Source organism: Salmo salar, chromosome 24 (assembly GCF_965601325.2).
Source record: "Salmo salar chromosome 24, fSalSal1, whole genome shotgun sequence".
Classification (NCBI taxonomy): Eukaryota; Metazoa; Chordata; class Actinopteri; order Salmoniformes; family Salmonidae; genus Salmo; species Salmo salar.
Window position 1 is genome coordinate 1,241,699 of NC_138314.1, and position 20,533 is coordinate 1,262,231.

The 20,533-nt window shown below is 42.0% G+C and overlaps 1 protein-coding gene across 1 annotated transcript in view; it reads right to left on the bottom strand.

Moving 5' to 3' along the window:
• Positions 1-1,656: 1,656 nt before the first annotated feature.
• LOC106584882 (ras-specific guanine nucleotide-releasing factor 2) overlaps positions 1,657-20,533 on the bottom strand; it is a 139,942-nt gene continuing 121,065 nt past the window's right edge. Inside the window, exons 23-29 of the mRNA XM_082968785.1 lie at positions 11,906-12,009; positions 11,738-11,822; positions 10,721-10,918; positions 6,605-6,684; positions 6,362-6,479; positions 6,043-6,111; positions 1,657-5,943 (exon numbers count right to left, since the gene is read on the bottom strand). Coding sequence (XP_082824911.1) covers positions 5,851-5,943; positions 6,043-6,111; positions 6,362-6,479; positions 6,605-6,684; positions 10,721-10,918; positions 11,738-11,822; positions 11,906-12,009 — 747 coding nt within the window. The 3' untranslated portion in view covers positions 1,657-5,850. The remainder of the gene's footprint in view (positions 5,944-6,042; positions 6,112-6,361; positions 6,480-6,604; positions 6,685-10,720; positions 10,919-11,737; positions 11,823-11,905; positions 12,010-20,533) is intronic.

Consider the following 20,533-nt stretch of genomic DNA (forward strand, 5'->3'; position numbering starts at 1 on the left):
CCGGGAATCCTCCAACCGGGATTTCCAAAAACCAGGGAATTTATTGAAAGTTGAAAGGACTACAGAGGCTGTTAATACAATAATGGTAATGAAATAAAAAAATACAGCACCCTACAGTCACATACAGAAGCAGATGGAGTTCTAGTACAGACATGCACATCATGCAGCTACTTTGTGTATGCAGGGAAACAATGCTCATCATATCAGTGATACATCACTGTAAACACTCCACATATAGAAAATAACCAATCATTCAAATTCAACATCTTTTTTTCTCGTAAAATATATATAATTTTTTTTTCTTTAACCTGTTGGGTCTAGGGGGCAGCATTTGCACGTCTGGATAAAAAAAATGTACCCGATTTAATCTGGTTACTAATCCTACCCAGTAACTAGAATATGCATATACTTATTATATATGGATAGAAAACACTCTAAAGTTTCCAAAACTGTTTGAATGGTGTCTGTGAGTATAACAGAACTCATTTGGCAGGCAAAACCCTGAGACATTTTCTGACAGGAAGTGGATACCTGATGTGTTGTATTGACTTTAAACCTATCCCATTGAAAAACACAGGGGTTTAGGAATATTTTGGCACTTCCTATTGCTTCCACTAGATGTCACCAGCCTTTACAAAGTGTTTTGAGTCTTCTGGAGGGAGATCTGACCGAACAAGAGCCATGGAACGATGATGTCCCATTAGACACCTGGCGCGCTAGTTCATGTTGGGTACCCTCGTTCCAATACGTTCTAAAAGAGTATGCATTCGTCCACCTTGAATATTATTCATGTTCTGGTTAAAAAAGGCCCTAATGATTTATGCTATACAACGTTTGACATGTTTGAACGAACGGAAATATATTTTTTCCCCTCGTTCATGACGAGAAGTCCGGCTGGCTTACATCATGTGCTAACGAGACGGAGATTTTTGGACATAAATGATGAGCTTTTTTGAACAAAACTACATTCGTTATGGACCTGTGATACCTGGAAGTGACATCTGATGAAGAGAATCAAAGGTAATGGATTATTTACATAGTATTTTCGATTTTAGATCTCCCCAACATGACGTCTAGTCTGTATCGCAACGCGTATTTTTCTGGGCGCAGTGCTCAGATTATTGCAAAGTGTGATTTCCCAGTAAGGTTATTTTTAAATCTGGCAAGTTGATTGCGTTCAAGAGATGTAAATCTATAATTCTTTAAATGACAATATAATATTTTACCAATGTTTTCTAATTTTAATTATTTAATTTGTTACGCTGACTTGACTGCCGGTTATTGGAGGGAAACGATTTCCTCAACATCAATGCCATAGTAAAACGCTGTTTTTGGATATAAATATGAACTTGATAGAACTAAAAATGCATGCATTGTCTAACATAATGTCCTAGGAGTGTCATCTGATGGAGATTGTAAAAGGTTAGTGCATCATTTTAGCTGGTTTTATGGTTTTGGTGACCCTGTCTTTGACTTGACAAAACATTACACACAACTCTTGTAAATGTACTGTCCTAACATACTCTAAATTTATGCTTTCGCCGTAAAACCTTTTTGAAATCGTAAAACGTGGTTAGATTAAGGAGATGTTTATCTTTCAAATGGTGTAAAATAGTTGTATTTTTGAAAAATTTGAATTTTGACATTTATTTGGATTCAAATTTGCCGCTCTTGAAATGCACCTGCTGTTGATGGAGTGCACCACGGGTGGCACGCTAGCGTCCCACCTAGCCCCAAGAGGTTAAAGAATAAAGTTCAAAATAGCTTACTGTACAGGAGCTTGGGATACAAAATCAACATAAGAAACATGGGCTTAGAAGTCCCCAAAAAACATAAGAACAAAAATGTAAATCACAGCAGAACAATTCCAAGGATATTTAATCAAGCAAAAATTGTAAATTGCAACTTTCTCATCACATAAGCAAAGCTACACAGTGCACCCCCGCCCCCTCCCGCTTCCCCCCTATTGCAGAACATCTGCCCTTTGACCCCCTTACCTTGAGTAAAATGTGCACCGCTGTGCATTTGGACAGAGGCTACCCGTGAATGTGTCTAGACGTGACAGTCAAAGTTCTTGACATTTTCAGGATTGATTGACCTTCATGTCTTAAAGTAATGACGAACTGTCGTTTCTCTTTGCTTATTTGAGCTGTTCTTGTAATAATATGGTTTTGGTCTTTAAATTACTACAAAAATTAGGACAAAAATGTTACATTATCGGTCAGGTAGTGATTCGATTTTTTTTCAAGCTGAAGAGAGGCACGACTATAGTCATAATTTTTTTTTATGAAGTTGAACATGTGCTCTTTATAACATAATGGACAATTTTGGTGAAATCAAATGTTTTTTTTTTTAACCATAATTTAAATTATATCACTAACCACATACGCATCCACAGTTTTTATACGAGTATAGTCATACCGTATAAAAAAAAATCAAGACAGCGGTGATGGAAACAGGAAGCTTCGGTTCAATTGGTGGGATATTTTTGTGTCTGTAAAATTAATTATGCGTGACATGGCAGTGGAACCGCCTTTATGCGCAAATATTGATATATAATAACAATCATATTGAAGTAAACTTGGAGTCAAGTAAACTTGGTGTGTGGTCCTCCCACTATGACTCGGAAAAGCATGCAGTTTATTAGGCTACAGATTAAATCATTTATGATGATCTTCACAGGGTGGTGACAGTAATCTTGATGTTCCTTTCCAATAAATATTGAGGGTCTGATTCTGGTGACATGATGATCGATGCTTGACTGCCGTTTGATAAATACAGATATTCTCGCTCTTATCCATAAATAAAAATATTCTCGCTCTTATCCATAATAATCTCATCATGTAGACTAGCCTACCCACACAGCATACTGTATCTACGAAATGTTGGCTAGAGTGCATGTGCCAAGACCAGAGTAGGCACACAGTTTTTGTGAGGAAACTATTGGTAGAGTTGAAAATGCAATGGAAACACGTTGAACTGTAGATTTTTATTTGGTACACGAAAACTTAAGCGAAAAAGTACATTTTGTGTGCACTACGTCATCATTCACTGATTTTTATACGCCACAAGTCTGTTTGGAGGAAACACACCGCTGGTGGGAAAATGCACATATTTTCTTCATGTAGATTTTATAATATTCACATGGAAATCTGTTTCCAATTGGATTGAAACCTAGCTAGTGCCAAAGTTTTGGCTTGGTGGCAAATTCTCCATTGATCAATACGTAAAGAGTAATTTAAAAATCCTCTGAAGGGACAAATTATGTCATATGCCGAATTAGGAACCACTTTGGCCACCCTGTAGGCTAGATGTCATAGTCATGCATTTCTGGAATTGTCAGGCATTACATGCATTTTAACAAAGATGCAAATGTTTGTACATGCATCTCTGTTATAAATGTTTAGGCATTACATGCATTTTAACAAAGATGTAAATGTATGTACATCTAAGTTAAATAAATTGAGAGAAAAAAATGTATGGGATGAATGCACTAATGTAAGTCGCTCTGGAGCGTCTGCTAAATGACTAAAATGTAAAATATATATGTTTTAATCCAAGTAAAGATGTACTGATGAGTTCGGAATTCCATGATCGGAACTCAAGAGCTGCATTAACTGTATGTAACCTCTAAAGCAACCTCTATCGCTTCATGCTGACAGCTACTGTCAGACTCATACAGATGACTGGACTAGAACACTCATGCGACCATGTAAAGCCAATGAAGCTGAAGACAAAATTCTATTTGAGAGGACAATAAAGGATTCCCAGCTAGCTCATAATGTACCCATAGCATTCCCTTGAGGTTCTCTTTTGGTTATTTGAAAAATTACTTTCCCACATTGTTCTGGGAACCAACATTTGTTAGCTGGGTTTTAATTTTTCAATTAGGAGCAAACTGCAACAGGACCACATGCTCATCAAACTGCATAAGGAGTGGTTATTGTAAAGTTGTGAACAGGCCCTGCTGAACATGCTACAAGTGTTGTTGTCAGATAAAGCATGGGAATGTCTGGGCTACTAGAGGGACATAACAAGTCACTTCTCTTTAACCACCCTCACTCCATGGCAGTACAATAGTTTTATATGCCTGAATCTCAAATGTATATCCTTGATCCCAAAGAGATCCTTATTCAATTATATGTAGGTATACGTAATTCTATCCTTGTCATTTCTCCTTGCCTCCTTCTGAGAGGAGGATATTTTGCTCCAAAGTGCTTTGAGAAGGAGATGAGGATTTGAGGAATGACGGAATAACAATTGATATTTACCCAATGATTCCATATCATCTGAATGAGCAGATACATTATTACTAGGGATCTACAACTTCACCAAAGAATGCCACAGATGGAAATTTGCTAACTTGACAGCAAAATATTTGAAGAGGGGGAAATATTACTTGCTCATCTGAATTGATTGGTATTGTTGTTAGAACATATAGAGGACTGAGAATCTACCTATAGAAAAAAACAATAATAAAGGCACATTTGAAGCATCTAATTCTCATCATTCAAATGGACAAACTACAGAATTGGTAGAGCTTACAAGATATTAGACATTAAAACCGGATTGTACTGTACCGGATTGTACTGTATTCTTTCAGATACCGGTCACCAGTTTGTAGATTAATATTTCATTATTTATGAAGAGCAATTTCAACAACACGATACACATAAATGGTAAACTATTACAAATGAAGCTTTATTATTTCTTTATTTTATTGTCACATACACCTGTTCGGTGCAGTGAAATGTGTTGTTTTACAAGGTCAGCCATAGTAGAATGGCGGCCCTGGAGCAAATTAGGGTTAAGTGCCTTGCTCAAGGGAACATCAACAGATTGTTGGCTAAGGTATTCTAACAAGCGACAATTCAGTTACTGGCCCAAAGCACTAACCGCTAGGCTACCTCCCACCCAGTTGGCTAAATCTAACCTGCCGCCCAGTTTCTAAATCTAAATTCATTTTGAAGCACTTAGTTTCTCATTACCACAGTCAGACTGAATCTTAAAAGGATTTTCTATTTACCACTTACATTTAATATATTTAGTAGTAGTAATGTATGAGTTAATTCCGGCAGGTGTGTTCGAAAATCTACACCCATAGATTCCATCCGACCCTCCTAATAAAGTGATTTATGATTGGTAGATGGGGATGCATAGTGGTTGTGTAGTCTTCAGAGACCAAAGAGAGTGAAGCATGTTAACATGCAGGGGTCAGGACCAAGGCCAAATAAACACTAAAACCCCAGTTAGGATCATGCAAAGTCAAGTGATCACCATTTGGTGTGAAAGCATGGGTGCTTCAGCTCAAGGACATGGCACAGTAAAGCAGCACAGCGTAACATACACAAGTCCAGACTCTTAGAGCTATACATGCTACATTTCATCTCCTTATGATACACCTTTTAAAAATGTTCAAAGACAAAAAAGTGTCTCAATGGCAACCTATTCCCTAAATAGTGCAGTCCTACATGGGGAACAGGGTGCCATTTGAGATTTTCCCAAAGATTGTTCAATCTCCACCAACTCTGATTTGATCTGCTGGCAGAAGAACCATGTTTCACATCAATGATGTCACACTTTGGGAGAGGGATGATGAGGTCACACAATGACACCTCACTTCCTGTTTACCCTTCCTCTCAGAAAACAAATTCAAAAGATCCCCCCATCATCATCTAAAAACAACAAGGATTTTCTCCCTACGTTCCTTCTCAATACTCTCTCTCTCGTTTTCTCTGTCTCTTCAATAATCTACTCTCTCTTTGTCGTTCATTATCCCAGGTATGCAGGCGTGTTGCCCACATAGAGGGACAGGGTTGCCAGGGTCCCGTTGCTCGCAGTGACTGTCCCTCAGGCCGGTAGTCGGGGCTCTATCTTAAGAGAGAGGTCATAGAGAGTATCCTCATCCATGATCAGAGTCTTGTCCAACAGGTACTGAGTCACCTGGAGAGAGGGAAGGGGTACACACTGAAGACAAGCAAAACAGACTAGGAAAATAGCCATTGGCAATATGAAAAGTGTCCAGTAAGTAAGTAGGCGTACCTTAGGCTGGTGTTCTATCCTGTAGGGTGTCTGCTGGAACTGGCGGATCTCTCGGATGATGTGGGAGATCTAGGACACACAACATTTTCAACACAGCTCTTCATCACATATCTCAGAACTGAATTAAATGGCAGATCAATGGAAACAGCAGTGCTGCAGCTTCACTGAACATGTTCATGCTGTATTCTATGGGATGAAAGTGGTTTCACATTGGTATGCAATGTGTGTAAAATAAAATAAAATGTTATTTGTCACATACATGGACCTTCCCAACAATGCAGAGAGAAAATACAGAGTGCCTGCATGTGTGTGTGTTTACCATCCTCATCTTGGAGAAGTTGACCAAGCCCTCCTCAGTGAAGTTAGGTGTTCCTTCCTCGATAAAGGCTAGGTCAGTCAGGTACATACCCAGGTAGGGCACACTGGGAGGGTTACAACTGGGGAAGAGAAAAGTAGGACGGAGACAAGAAGAGAGTTAGGAACAAAATATTCTGGGCCACACCTTCCTCACTGAAAAGAAAGGACTTGATGTAAGTTTTCACCAATAAGATTTGTGTCTCACTTTTTCAGGGTTTCCCTCAGGTTTTTGAATCTCCCTTCAGACGACACAGTCTTCTGCAGCTTGTCCATCAGGGCTTTAGTCTGTCAAAACCAAACACAACAATGTTTTAATTAACCTCTTACATCTAGACGTTCTGCTAGCGGAACACCGCTCCAATATCCAATGATAGGGCGTGGCGCGAAATACAAACTCCTCGAAAATCCGAAAACTTCCATTTTTCAAACATATGACTATTTTACACCATTTTAAAGACAAGACTCTCCTTTATCTAACCACACTGTCTGATTTCAAAAAGGCTTTACAACGAAAGCAAAACATTAGATTATGTCAGGAGAGTACCCAGCCATAAATAATCAGACACCCATTTTTCAAGCTAGCATATAATGTCACAAAAACCAAAACCACAGCTAAATGCAGCACTAACCTTTGATGATCTTCATCAGATGACACTCCTAGGACATTATGTTATACAATACATGCATGTTTTGTTCAATCAAGTTCATATTTATATCAAAAACCAGCTTTTTACATTAGCATGTGACGTTCAGAACTAGCATTCCCACCGAACACTTCCGGTGAATTCACTAAGAATTTACTAAATTACTCACGATAAACGTTCACAAAAAACATAACAATTATTTAAAGAATTATAGATACAGAACTCCTTTATGCAATCGCGGTGTGCGATTTTAAAATAGCTTTTCGGTGAAAGCACATTTTGCAATATTCTGAGTAGATAGCCCAGCCATCACAGGCTAGCTATTTTGACACCCACCAAGTTTGGTACTCACCAAACTCAGATTTACTATAAGAAAAATTTGATTACCTTTGCTGTTCTTCGTCAGAATGCACTCCCAGGACTTCTACTTCAATAACAAATGTTGGTTTGGTTCCAAATAATCCATAGTTATATCCAAATAGCGGCGTTTTGTTTGTGCGTTCAAGACACTATCCGAAGGGTAACGAAGGGTGATGTGCGGACGCGTATCGTGACAAAACATTTTTTTTTTACCTTGACTTTGTTGTCCTTAAGCCATTTTGCCACAACTTTGGAAGTATGCTTGGGTTAATTGTCCATTTGGAAGACTCATTTGCCACCAAGCTTCCTGACTAATGTCTTGAGATGTTGCTTCCATATATGCACATCATTTCCCCCCCTCATGATGCCATCTATTTTGTGAAGTGCACCAGTCCCTCCTGCAGCAAAGCACCCCCACAACATGATGCTGCCACCCCTGTGCTTCACGGTTGGGATGGTGTTCTTCGGCTCGCAAGCCTCCCCCTTTTTCCTCCAAACATAATGATGGTCATTATGGCCAAACAGTTATTTTTTTGTTTCATCAGACCAGAGGACATTTCTCCAAAAAGTACGATCTTTGTCCCCATGTGTAGTTTCAAACTCTAGTCTGGCTTTTATATGGCAGTTTTGGAGTAGTGGCTTCTTCCTTGCTGAGTGGCCTTTCAGGTTGTGTTGATATAGGACTTGTTTTACTGTGGATATAGACACATTTGTATCTGTTTCCTCCATCATCTTCACAAGGTCCTTTGCTTTTGTTCTGGGTTGATTTGCACTTTTCGCACCAAAGTACGTTATTCTCCAGGAGACAGAACACATCTTTGTCCTGAGCGGTATGACGGCTGTGTGGTCCCATGGTGTTTATACTTGCATACTATTGTTTGTACAGATTAATGTTACCTTCAGGCGTTTGGAAATTGCCCCCAAATGATGAACCAGACTTGTGGAGGTCTACAATTTTGTTTCTGAGGTCTTCACTGATTTCTTTAGATTTTCCCATGATGTCAAGCAAAGAGGCACTGAGTTTGAAGGTAGACCTTGAAATACATCCACAGGTACACCTCCAATTGACTCAAATAATGTGATCAAATGATCAGAAGCTTATAAAGCGATTATATAATTTTCAGGGATTTTCCAAGCTGTTTAAAGGCACAGTCAACTTAGTGTATGTAAACTTCTGACCCACTGGAATTGTGATACAATGAGTAATAAATAGTAAGTGAAATAATCTGTCTCTGAAAAATGTTTGGAAAAATTACTTTTGTCATGCACAAAGTGGATGTCCTAACCGACTTGCCAAAACTGTCATTTGTTAACTTCTCTAGGGCCAGTGGGACGAAATCGTCCCACCTACGTAACAGCCAGTGGAATCCTGTGGCGCGTTATTCAAATACCTTAGAAATGCTATAACTTCAATTTCTCAAACATATGACTATTTTACACCATTTTAAAGACAAGACTCTCGTTAATCTAACCACACTGTCCGATTTCAAAAAGGCTTTACAACGAAGATTATGTCAGCAGAGTACCCAGCCAGAAATAATCAGACACCCATTTTTCAAGCTAGCATATAATGTCACATAAACCAAAACCACAGCTAAATGCAGCACTAACCTTTGATGATCTTCATCAGATGACACACCTCGGACATTATGTTATACAATACATGCATGTTTTGTTCAATCAAGTTCATATTTATATCAAAAAACAGCTTTTTACATTAGCATGTGACGTTCAGAACTAGCATACTAGCAAACTAGCAAACTTCCGGTGAATTTACTAAATTACTCACGATAAACGTTCACAAAAAACATAACAATTATTTTAAGAATTATAGATACAGAACTCCTCTATGCACTCGCTATGTCCGATTTTAAAATAGCTTTTCGGTGAAAACACATTTTGCAATATTCTAAGTAGATAGCCCGGCATCACAGGGCTAGCTATTTAGACACCCACCAAGTTTAGCCCTCACCAAAGTCAGATTTACTATAAGAAAAATGTTATTACCTTTGCTGTTCTTCGTCAGAATGCACTCCCAGGACTTCTACTTCAATAACAAATGTTGGTTTGGTTCAAAATAATCCATAGTTATATCCAAATATCCTCTGTTTTGTTTGTGCGTTCAAGACACTATCCGAAGTGTAAAGAAGTGTAAAGAAGGGCACGACGCGTTTCGTGACAAAAAAATTCCAGATATTCCATTACCGTACTTCGAAGCATGTCAACCGCTGTTTAAAATACATTTTTATTGCATTTTTCTCGTAAAAAAGCGATAATATTCCGACCGGGAAAGCGTGTTTACGTTCAAAGAGAGAGAAAATAAAAACATGGGATCCCCTCGTGCACGAGCGTCAGTCTGATGGTCCTCTGAAATACCACTTAACCAAAGGCGCTAAAGTTTTTCAGCCAGCGGCTGGAATTACATCATTCAGCTTTTTCCCGGGTTCTGAGAGCCTATGGGAGCCGTAGGAAGTGTCACGTTACAGCAAAGATCCTACATTTTCAATAAACAGAGCCAAGAAGCCCAAGGAATGGTCAGAGAGGGTACTTCCTGTACAGAATCTTCTCAGGTTTTTGCCTGCCATATGAGTTCTGTTATACTCACAGACACCATTCAAACAGTTTTAGAAACTTTAGGGTGTTTTCTATCCAAAGCCAATAATTATTTGCATATTCTAGTTTCTGGGCAGTAGTAATAACCAGATTAAATCGGGTACGTTTTTTATCCGGCCGTGTAAATACTGCCCCCTAGCCCTAACAGGTTAAATTTGTGGAGTGGTTGAAAAATGAGTTTTAATGACTCTAACCTAAATGTATGTAAACTTCCAACTTCAACTGTATAGAGGGATTGATGGGGGGGTTATAACAACACTTAAATTATATAAGGCAGCAGCCCAACTCCTTCCTTGTCTCTAATGTGACAGACTGGAATGTGTGTGCCTTATGGAGAATCTACCTCAGAACTGTAACATGCAAAAAATGGACTTCGGGACATTATATTTCATCAGCCAAAATGGTGGTAACAATGACAGATGGAATATGAAAATGAATGTCATTTTTGTTATGTTATTAAATAGCTGTAAAATAGTCATATGTTTGAGAAATTGAAGTAATAGGATTGTTAAGGTTTTGAAAATCGCGCCACAGGCTTCAACTGGCTGTTACGTAGGTGGGACGAATTCGTCCCGCCTAGCCCAGAGAGGTTAACGATAATACGTCATGACAGTTAGCTTAGTAGATATTGCGATCTAAGGGCAAGGGAGAGTGATTTGAGTGCACACCTCTGGAGAAGGGTAAAGAATTAGAACATTTCCCACCTGTTTGCAGACTTTGCCCCATGTCTTCTTCAACCTGTAGATGGCGCTGCGGTTCAGAGCTGAGGTGATCTCTAAGACTCCATTGTAGTTGTTGAGGCAGCGGCAGATGTCGGCCACAGCCACCCATTTTTCGATAGAGTTGGCCCTGGAGCCCACGTCAGTATGGCTCATGATCTGAGACGCCACCAGGTTACTCATCTAGAGGAGGGGGAGAGGGGAAAAGACAGAGAGAGAGAGGGAGAGAAAGAGACAGGAGACACACTCACTTTAAGTATAGCCCACTGGGCACAGACGTCATTTCAACGTCTAGTTTTGATTTACATTTGGTTCAGTTGTCAACTATGTATTGACCTGTCTTTCCCCCTGTTCCAGGTGGAGATAGACGAACAGAAGTTCCAAGGCACTGGCTCCAATAAGAAGGTGGCCAAGGCCTATGCTGCCTTGGCAGCCCTGGACAAACTCTTCCCAGAGGGCTCTGTGACTGAGGCAGCCAAGAAGAAGAAACTCCCAATGGTAAGATTCCCTCTGCCTTACTGTATATCTTTGCTTGCTATTGTTTGTGAAATATATTAGCTGAGTAATGATGGTTGCTGCTGACCCGTCTGTCCATATAATTTGTAAGTCGCTCTGGATAAGAGCGTCTGCTAAATGACTTAAATGTAAATGTTAAATGTAACTAACCTGAATTCAACGTGAAATCACCAAAAAATGTCACCATGTCATTGGATTTCAGTTAAAAGTTGGGGGGGTGGGGGAAATACTGCCCTTACTTTGATGACTTTTTGCAAGTCCAATCAGTTTTCCAAGTTGATTTAACGTCATCACATAGATTTTTTTTGGTTGAAATGATGTGGAAACCAAGTTGATTCAACCAGTTTTTGCCCAGTGGGAGGCCTCCAAATAAAGTAAAGACACACACACACACACACACACACACACACACACACACACACACACACACACACACACACACACACACACACACACACACACACACACACACACACACAAACTCACATCATTGAAGTGCTGGCTGGTCTTCATGATGTAGGGAGTCCTCTCAGACTTATCCACCTTCATCCAGCCCTGCCCCAGGAACTCCCTGACAGAGAGACAGCTCATACTGATATGAGATCATCACAAGAAATGACATCATCACTTTAGAATATGAGGTGACAGACTCACTCATAGGGGATACTCCTGAAGACGATGTGGTCCAGTAGTGTGATCTGTTCAGCCAGCTCCATGGCAGACAGAGACTCAAAACACTCTGACCTAGGACACTCCACCTGGAAGAGAACATACACACACCAGCATGAGACATACATACATACACACACACACATGCATCCAAAAAAACAGCAGATGGTGCCTAAGTCTCACAGACTGGCGGGCCTATTTATATCAAAGCTCAACTATTATGTACCCTTAGTATAGATCACAGGAGGCTGGTGAGGGGAGGACAGCTCATAAAAATTAAAAATGATGGAATGGAGTGAATGGAATGGTATCAAACACATGGAGATCATGTGTTTGATTTCATTTAATCCGTTCCAGCCATTATTATGAGCCCGCCTTCCCTAATTAAGGTGCCACCAGCCGCCATGGTGATTCTGGCAAGAACCACAGAGGTCTCTGTAAGACTGAACCTGGTGCCCGGCTACCAGATGGAGGGCACCACTGCGTTCTTCCAACCCTCTCCGCGACTATTCAACTTGGGGCTAACTGTCAATGGTAACCCGCTGTTGGAACTAAACGCTGGTTCCACTTATCTCCTGGTACAGAATCTAACTCAAGCAGATATTTCCATTCCTCAGCACACTCAGCTAGGAACATTGATTGATTACTCCTGCCATGATTTTGAACTTGTTGTTCCGGTGATTGGGCCTCTTCCGTCCTCCCTAGACCTATGTTGCGAGGGTGGAACGCTTTTTATTTGTCCGTCAAAAGCATTCGCAATAACTCCCATATTGCCACTTGACGACACATCGACGTTCAGGCTGGATGTCGATTCTGACAACCAGCTGTTGATATACCACATTGTCACGGATGACGATAACGGATCTCCTCCTGCATGTGAGGTACACTCTTGTGAGGTAACTGCAGATGATTCCCCCACCGTTGACATGCCGTCACCACCTGATGAAAACCTGTACGATATCGCCAAACCATATGCTGGTTTCCATGCACAGGTACTTACAGCTACTGTCGGAAGCTGACGCACTTGTCAATCACACTGAACAACATCAGTTGCGGGAATTGTTTAACCTCTCTGGGCTAGGCGGGACGAATTCGTCCCACCTACGCAACAGCCAGTTGAATCCCGTGGCGCGATTTTCAAATACCTTAGAAATGCTATAACTTCAATTTCTCAAACATATGACTATTTTACAGCATTTTAAAGACAAGACTCTCGTTAATCTAACCACACTGTCCGATTTCAAAAAGGCTTTACAACGAAAGCAAAACATTAGATTATGTCAGCAGAGTACCCAGCCAGAAATAATCAGACACCCATTTTTCAAGCTAGCATATAATGTCACAAAAACCCAGAAGACAGCTAAATGCAGCACTAACCTTTGATGATCTTCATCAGATGACACACCTAGGACATTATGTTATACAATACATGCATGTTTTGTTCAATCAAGTTCATATTTATATCAAAAAACAGCTTTTTACATTAGCATGTGACGTTCAGAACTAGCATACCCCCCGCAAACTTCCGGGGAATTTACTAACAATTTACTAAATTACTCACGATAAACGTTCACAAAAAACATAACATTATTTTAAGAATTATAGATACAGAACTCCTTTGTGCAATCGAGGTGTCCGATTTTAAAATAGCTTTTCGGTGAAAGCACATTTTGCAATATTCTCAGAAGATAGCCCAGCCATCACGGCTAGCCATTTAGACACCCACCAAGTTTAGCCCTTACCAAAGTCAGATTTACTATTACAAAAGTTTGATTACCTTTGTTGTCTTCGTCAGAATGCACACCCAGGACTGCTACTTCAATAACAAATGTTGGTTTGGTCCAAAATAATCCATCGTTATATCCAAATAGCGGCGTTTTGTTCGTGCGTTCCAGACACTATCCGAAATGGTAAATCAGGGTCACGAGCATGGCGCAATTCGTGACAAAAAAATTCTAAATATTCCATTACCGTACTTCGAAGCATGTCAACCGCTGTTTAAAATCCATTTTTATGCCATTTTTCTCGTAAAAAAGCGATAATATTCCGACCGGGAATCTCCGTTTAGGTAAAAAGAAGAAAGAAAACAAAGCATTCGGTCGACGCGGGCACGCGCCTGAGTCTCACAGTACTGTAACCAGCCACTACCCAAACGCGCTACTTTTTTTCAGCCAGAGCCTGCAAAGCCACGATTCAGCTTTTTGCCGCCTTCTGAGAGCCCATGTGAGCCGTAGGAAGTGTCACGTAACAGCAGAGATCCTTTGTAATGGATAGAGATGGCAAAGAAGGCCAAGAAATGGTCAGACAGGGTACTTCCTGTACAGAATCTTCTCAGGTTTTGACCTGCCATTTGAGTTCTGTTATACTCACAGACACCATTCAAACAGTTTTAGAAACTTTGGAGTGTTTTCTATCCAAAGCCAATAATTATATGCATATTCTAGTTACTGGGCAGGAGTAGTAACCAGATTAAATCGGGTACGTTTTTTATCCAGCCGTGTCAATACTGCCCCCTAGCCCTAACAGGTTAACAAACACAGGTCGACAGACTCGCTGGATTGCGGTGTTACGGGTATTCATGTGGTGCGTATTCCTACGCCACCTGGAGCAGCTCCTACGTTTGTGAGACTATACAAAATTCCGTTTGTAGGGTACGCAGCGGTACAAGAGATTATCAACTCCCTATTAGCTAAACAGATAATCAGGGAATGTAACAGTAAGTACAGCGCTCTCATGTGGCCCGTTTTGAAACCAACGGGTAAATGGTGTCTTACCATTGACTATAGACAACTCAACAAGCTGGTTTCATTGTCTAGTCGGCCAATGACACAGCTCGACCAAGAGTTGCCAAAGGTGGCAAACACCAAGTACTTCTCCACCGTTGACGTGGCAAATGAGTTCTGGACCATGACAGTCGACCCTCATGACCAACACAAGTTGTCTTTCTCTTTCTCAAACAAACTCTTCACGTTCAATCGTTGCCCGTTCGGGTATGCACACTTCCCCTCAGAGTTCAACATCTTCGTGCACAAGGCAATGCCAGATGCAGCCTCCATGGAGATGATAATCTATGTGGATGACGTTCTCAGGAGAAGTGAGACGTTGTCACATCCCCTCAACGAGATGGACCACGTTCTCACCCAACTCGGGGCACCTGGGGCGAAGTTGGCAATCATGAAAGGACAATGGTGCAGGACCAAGGTAAACTACATTGGACTTCTGGTGGGTGCTGAGGGCATCCTGCCACAGTCTAACAGAATCCAAGCAGTCCACCACATCAAAATACCTACAAACCTTCATGAGGTGCGCAGTTTCTTGTTAGTATGTAATTACGCCCGTCAATTAATCGGAAACTACGCTGACTTGTCAACGCCTTTGACCCATCTTCTTCAGAAAGAGACTGCGTTCATTTGGGATGGCACTCATGACGAGTCTGTGACTTCCTTGAAAACCTGCTTTGCGAGGCACCCTGCCTGGTATACCCCAACAAAGACAAGACGTTATTTTTGGAAGTTGGTTTCTCAGAGCAATACCTTAGTGCTGGGTTGTACCAGAAATACGACCAAGACAAACGTGTGGTTGCTTACCCTAGCAAAACACTCAAACCTGCTGAACACAAGTACTCAGACTGCGAAAAAGCACTGGTGTCGACAGTCTGGGCGGTCAAACACTTCACCAGTTCTGTCGGCGGACAAACGTTGAGCATAGAATCATGTCACCAGCCTGTGACTTCTCTGAAAAGCCAACAAATCCGTACACAACAGCAGAATAGCGGCTTGGCTGATGACACTGCAGAGCCATAATGTAGTAGTCAACTACGCAAAAGCTTTGGCGGTGTGTCAACACTGTGGTGACGATGAAACTGACTTCGCACCACCCCCACGTGACGTAGCTCCGCCATTGCCTTCGAAACATCACTACTTCGAAGAGAACGTGTGTCTTGGCATGCCGATGGCATTTGTGGATGGCTGTTCTTACTGTCATCTAGACCACTTGCAAGTTGGGATTGGTATGGCACAATGACATTCAGCTAGGCAACAAGACCAGCCAGTTCGCAGCGTGCCTATCACACTGCAAACGGCGGTGAAACACGACTTGTCAAAACTGGCAATCTGCACCGACTCAAACTATGCCAGACTCACCTTTTTACGCCACTTGCTGTTTTGGAAACACCACTTCAAGTAGCAAAGAAGTGAAAAACAAATAGCTCATTCTAGCTTGCGATGACCTCATAACCAAACACAAAATACAGGTGTATTGGAACAAAGTCACTCCAAATCACCTGGTCGTGACAAACTTGGCAACGACCATGCCGGCAGCATGGCGAAATCTGGTGCAATTCATGGCACCCCTTGGGTGTCAATGCCCAAGACGCAATGATCACCGAGGCGGCCATGGTGTCTGCGGTAACGCGTAGCCATGTAGCACTGCAGGAAACATCTTCGCATGAACATGTGTTGCTTACTCATTCATTCCTGAATGTTGACCTGGTAGCAATGCAACACCAAGATGAGTCCCTCGCCACTTTGATGGCTTTCCTGTCTAATCCTGTCAATCACCCAGTGTCCGAACTGGCTTTGGCAGGCTCACACAACTTGTGTTCACTGTACGCAACTAAACATCACCTCACACTTGTCAATGACCTATTGGTTTCTGTTTCAGAAACCGACGCCACACGAAGGTGGTTGGTTCCTAAAACACTGAGGCCGAAAATGATAGCTCATGCCCACGACGAGCCATGTGGAGGCCATAGGGGGGGGTCAAGGCTACATGTGAAACATTGCGACAGGTGGCCCACTGGCCTATTGCGACAGGTGGCCCACTGGCCTCACATGAAACAAGACGTGGGACAATACATAATGGGGTGTCCAGTTTGCTGCCAGTTTCAACCCTCCATGCCACTTCACAGAGCAGCCTTGCAACTGGACAGACCCAGATCATCTGGGTCAGCCCAGTTGCCAGCTCAGCCAGAGGCAATAAGTATCTTGCGCATTCACAAAGTGTGTGGAGTGCCTGCCCTCAACCAATGACACAGCGGTAACCACGGCCGTTCTTTTGATCAACCACGTTTTCAGTCGTTTCGGTCTGCAAGGAGAAACCATGGACAGCGACAGAGGAACCCACTTTTCGGCAGCTGTAATGACCGAACTGGGAGTCAAAGCTAAACTCCCCATTGCGTAAAACCCTAGGAGCTCCAGCAGAGTAGAAAGGAGCAACCAGACAATTGTCAGAATCTTGAGGAAATATGTGGCAGTCAACCACAAAGATTGAGACCTCAAACTCCCACTGGTACTGACGGCGATCAGAGCCACACGCAACAGGTCTATGGGATTAACACCATTCGAGATGATGACAGGATGGAAAATGACACTTCCACCGCCTACACGGCTCATCAATACGAGACGGACTTGTGAACCCACCTCCAGACTACATTTGCGTACGCTTAAGGAAGGTTGGAAAGAAGTGCAGAAGGTGACAAGACCCATTAGGCCTGACACCAGGTGTTCGAGGTCGGGGATAAGGTGTGGAATTACATATACACCAAACCCACTGGCGTCACGACAAAGTTCCTGCCCCACCGGATGGGGCCACACGAGATTGTGGTGGAACTGTCACGTGTAGCTTATCAAATCAGAATCAGCAAAGTTTGACAAAACACCACGTTAAAGTGGGTCTACAGGAACCAAATCTAGTTGTACACACCCCCATGGGAAAAGAAGGGGTGCCAACTAGCACCGATTAGATAGAAACCTAAAAAGTCAGATGTACTAAGGACATTCTTAAGTATCCTCAGCTGATATCTTCCAGGAGATCAGTACGTTGCATCTAACATCTTTTCTTCTCTTCCCAATACAAAATATACACTACTGTTCTAAAGTTTAGGGTAACTTAGAAATGTCCTTGTTTTTAAAAGAAAATCATTTTTTTTGTCCATTAAAATAACATAAAATTTATCAGAAATCAGTGTAGACATTGTTAATTTTGTAAATGACTATTGTAGCTGGAAATGGCTGATTTTTAATGGAATATCTACATAGGCGTACATTATCAGCAACCATCACTCCTGTGTTCCAATGGCACGTTGTGTTAGCTAATCCAAATTGATCATTTTAAAAGGCTAATTGATCATTTTGAAAACCCTTTTGCAATTATGTTAGCAAAGCTGAAAAATGTGTTCTGATTAAAGAAGCAATACAACTTTAGACTAGTTTTTAGACTAGTTGAGTATCTGGAGCACCAGCATTTCTGGGTTCGATTACAGGCTCAAATAGGCCAGAAACAAAAACCTTTCCTCTGAAACTCATCAGTCTATTCTTGTTCTGAGAAATGAAGGCTATTCCATGTGAGAAACTCCCAAGAAACTGAAGATCTCGTACAACACTGTGTACTACTCACTTCACAGAACAGCACAAACTGGCCCTACCCAGAATAGAAAGAGGAGTGGGAGGCTCCGGTGCACAACTGAGCAAGAGTGTCTAGTTTGAGAAACAGACTCCTCACAAGTCCTCAACTGGCAGCTTCATTAAATAGTACCCGCAAAATACCAGTCTCAACGTCAACAGTGAAGAGGCAACTCCGGGATGCTGGCCTTCTAGGCAGAGTTCCTGTGTCCTGTGTCTGTGTTCTTTTGCCCATCTTAATCTTTTCTTTTTATTGTCCAGTCTGAGATATGGCTTTTTCTTTGCAACTCTGCCTAGAAGGCCAGCATCCTGGAGTCGCCTCTTCACTGTTGACATTGAGACTGGTGTTAGCTCTTCTATGGACAACTTGGCCATGAATAGAATCCCCTCATATCTAGTGCCCCTCTCAATGGTGCACGACATATTGACCTCAGCTACAACAACCATGATAAGGCCACTTCCGTCACAATTGGCCTATAGTCTGGGGTTGGCAATCCCAATACACGTTGATGTTGATCGTAATGAAGTGGGATTTTTACTGACGCTGCCGGTTGTTGAACTGGAGAATATCTATAGATTGAAAATGGTTCTAAATGTAGGATTTTGGCGCGACAGCACCCATGTGAAAATTGCCACACCCCCAGTCGTAGTTTATCAGGAAAATAATCCAGATTTCTATCTCACCCCTAACCTGTTAAAGTGTACTCTAACCAAAGACGTCCACTACCTCTGTTCTAGCAAACCATTCGTCAGGGATAACACTGAGCGTCTTTGTTGTCTTAAGCCTATTACCAGTGAAGAAAGCTCTAGAGACAAACTAACAGCAAAGGATAGCGTCACTACCAAACAAGTGGTGGAGGTTGTAGGGAATCGGTGGTTGGTTAACACCCCGTTCGCGTCCGCCACTATGACTTACGATCGCCATGACTCAACCACCCAACTGAACCTCCCCAACCAGACTGTTTTTGTTAAGATACTAGAGGGGGCGATTATCCACATAGACAACCTCGCTCTATACCAACTTCCTGACGACAGGATAGGCACAGATATTGAAATGCCCAACGCTTTTGCTAAGCGTTCCCTTGAGATACCACAAGCCATACATAACCAAATCCAGTATGAGGGACTGATGACTGTTGATCTTAATGTACTGGATGAGGCACTTTTAGTTGACCCGATTGACCACAAGCAAAATATTGGTCTGTCACCTGTTCTTGGACATACCGGACAGTATCCTGACTGTTACCATGATCCTTGGTCTTATTTCCCTTGGAGTGTGCACCTACTATGTACACAGGCACACGTGCAATGGAAGACCTAATGAGGTCTGATACTAGGAACACCAGTGGGTCAGAAGTGACCCTGATTTTTGGAAAGTTGGCAATCGATCCTGAAACCGCATTAGGGGGCCCATCCACAGCATCCCCAGCCTCCTCTCCAGAGTGCGCTAGGTCAGCCCTGTAGTGTCCCCAATTAAAGCTTTGTCTTCAGGGTGCCATTTTTCCAAGTGCCTTAACTACCCATTTTCAAGTAGGATAGCCCTAGACATGAAATTAGAGACAATGCCATGATAGAGTCATTTAGCCAAGACATTGGATGTATATAGAACATAGTACAAATTAGATGATTAAGGTGTGGTAGCTATATTTTCTATAGCTTTTGTTTGTCTTTTTATTCATTTTTGTTTAATTCGCTTTGATACTTAGGAAGTGATAAAGCCACAAACCAGTTCCCGATACAGCCACCAGTTAGTGCCATGACACTGCTCATTTGGGGAAGAAATGTAATGATGTTTTGCCTGAGTGTATTAGGTCTGCCTAAGTTACTGCCTAGATCCACTAGCCTGGACAACTGGACGATGGGTCTGGAATGGCGAGCCACAGCCCGGACCTCCCCTGTCCATTCTGGTGGTGGTCGGCAGCTTGCAGAAATCCTACCAGGTTAAACCACCAGGGGGGACTACTACGATGATCCACAAACCAGAACATCCCATGATCATTCTTATGGTGGGTTGCAACTTGCAGGATCCTTCCAAGTTGAAACCACCAGAGGGGGGCTGTCATGACTGGCCTGTGAGGATCAGGTTACTGTGGATCACAGTTTTACAGAGACATCTCTCCCTTCCGCAGAGGGGGAGAGGAATAGAGGGATTGATGGAGGGAGGGTTTTATGACCTCACGCCCATCGTAAATTATAAGGCAGCAGACCAACT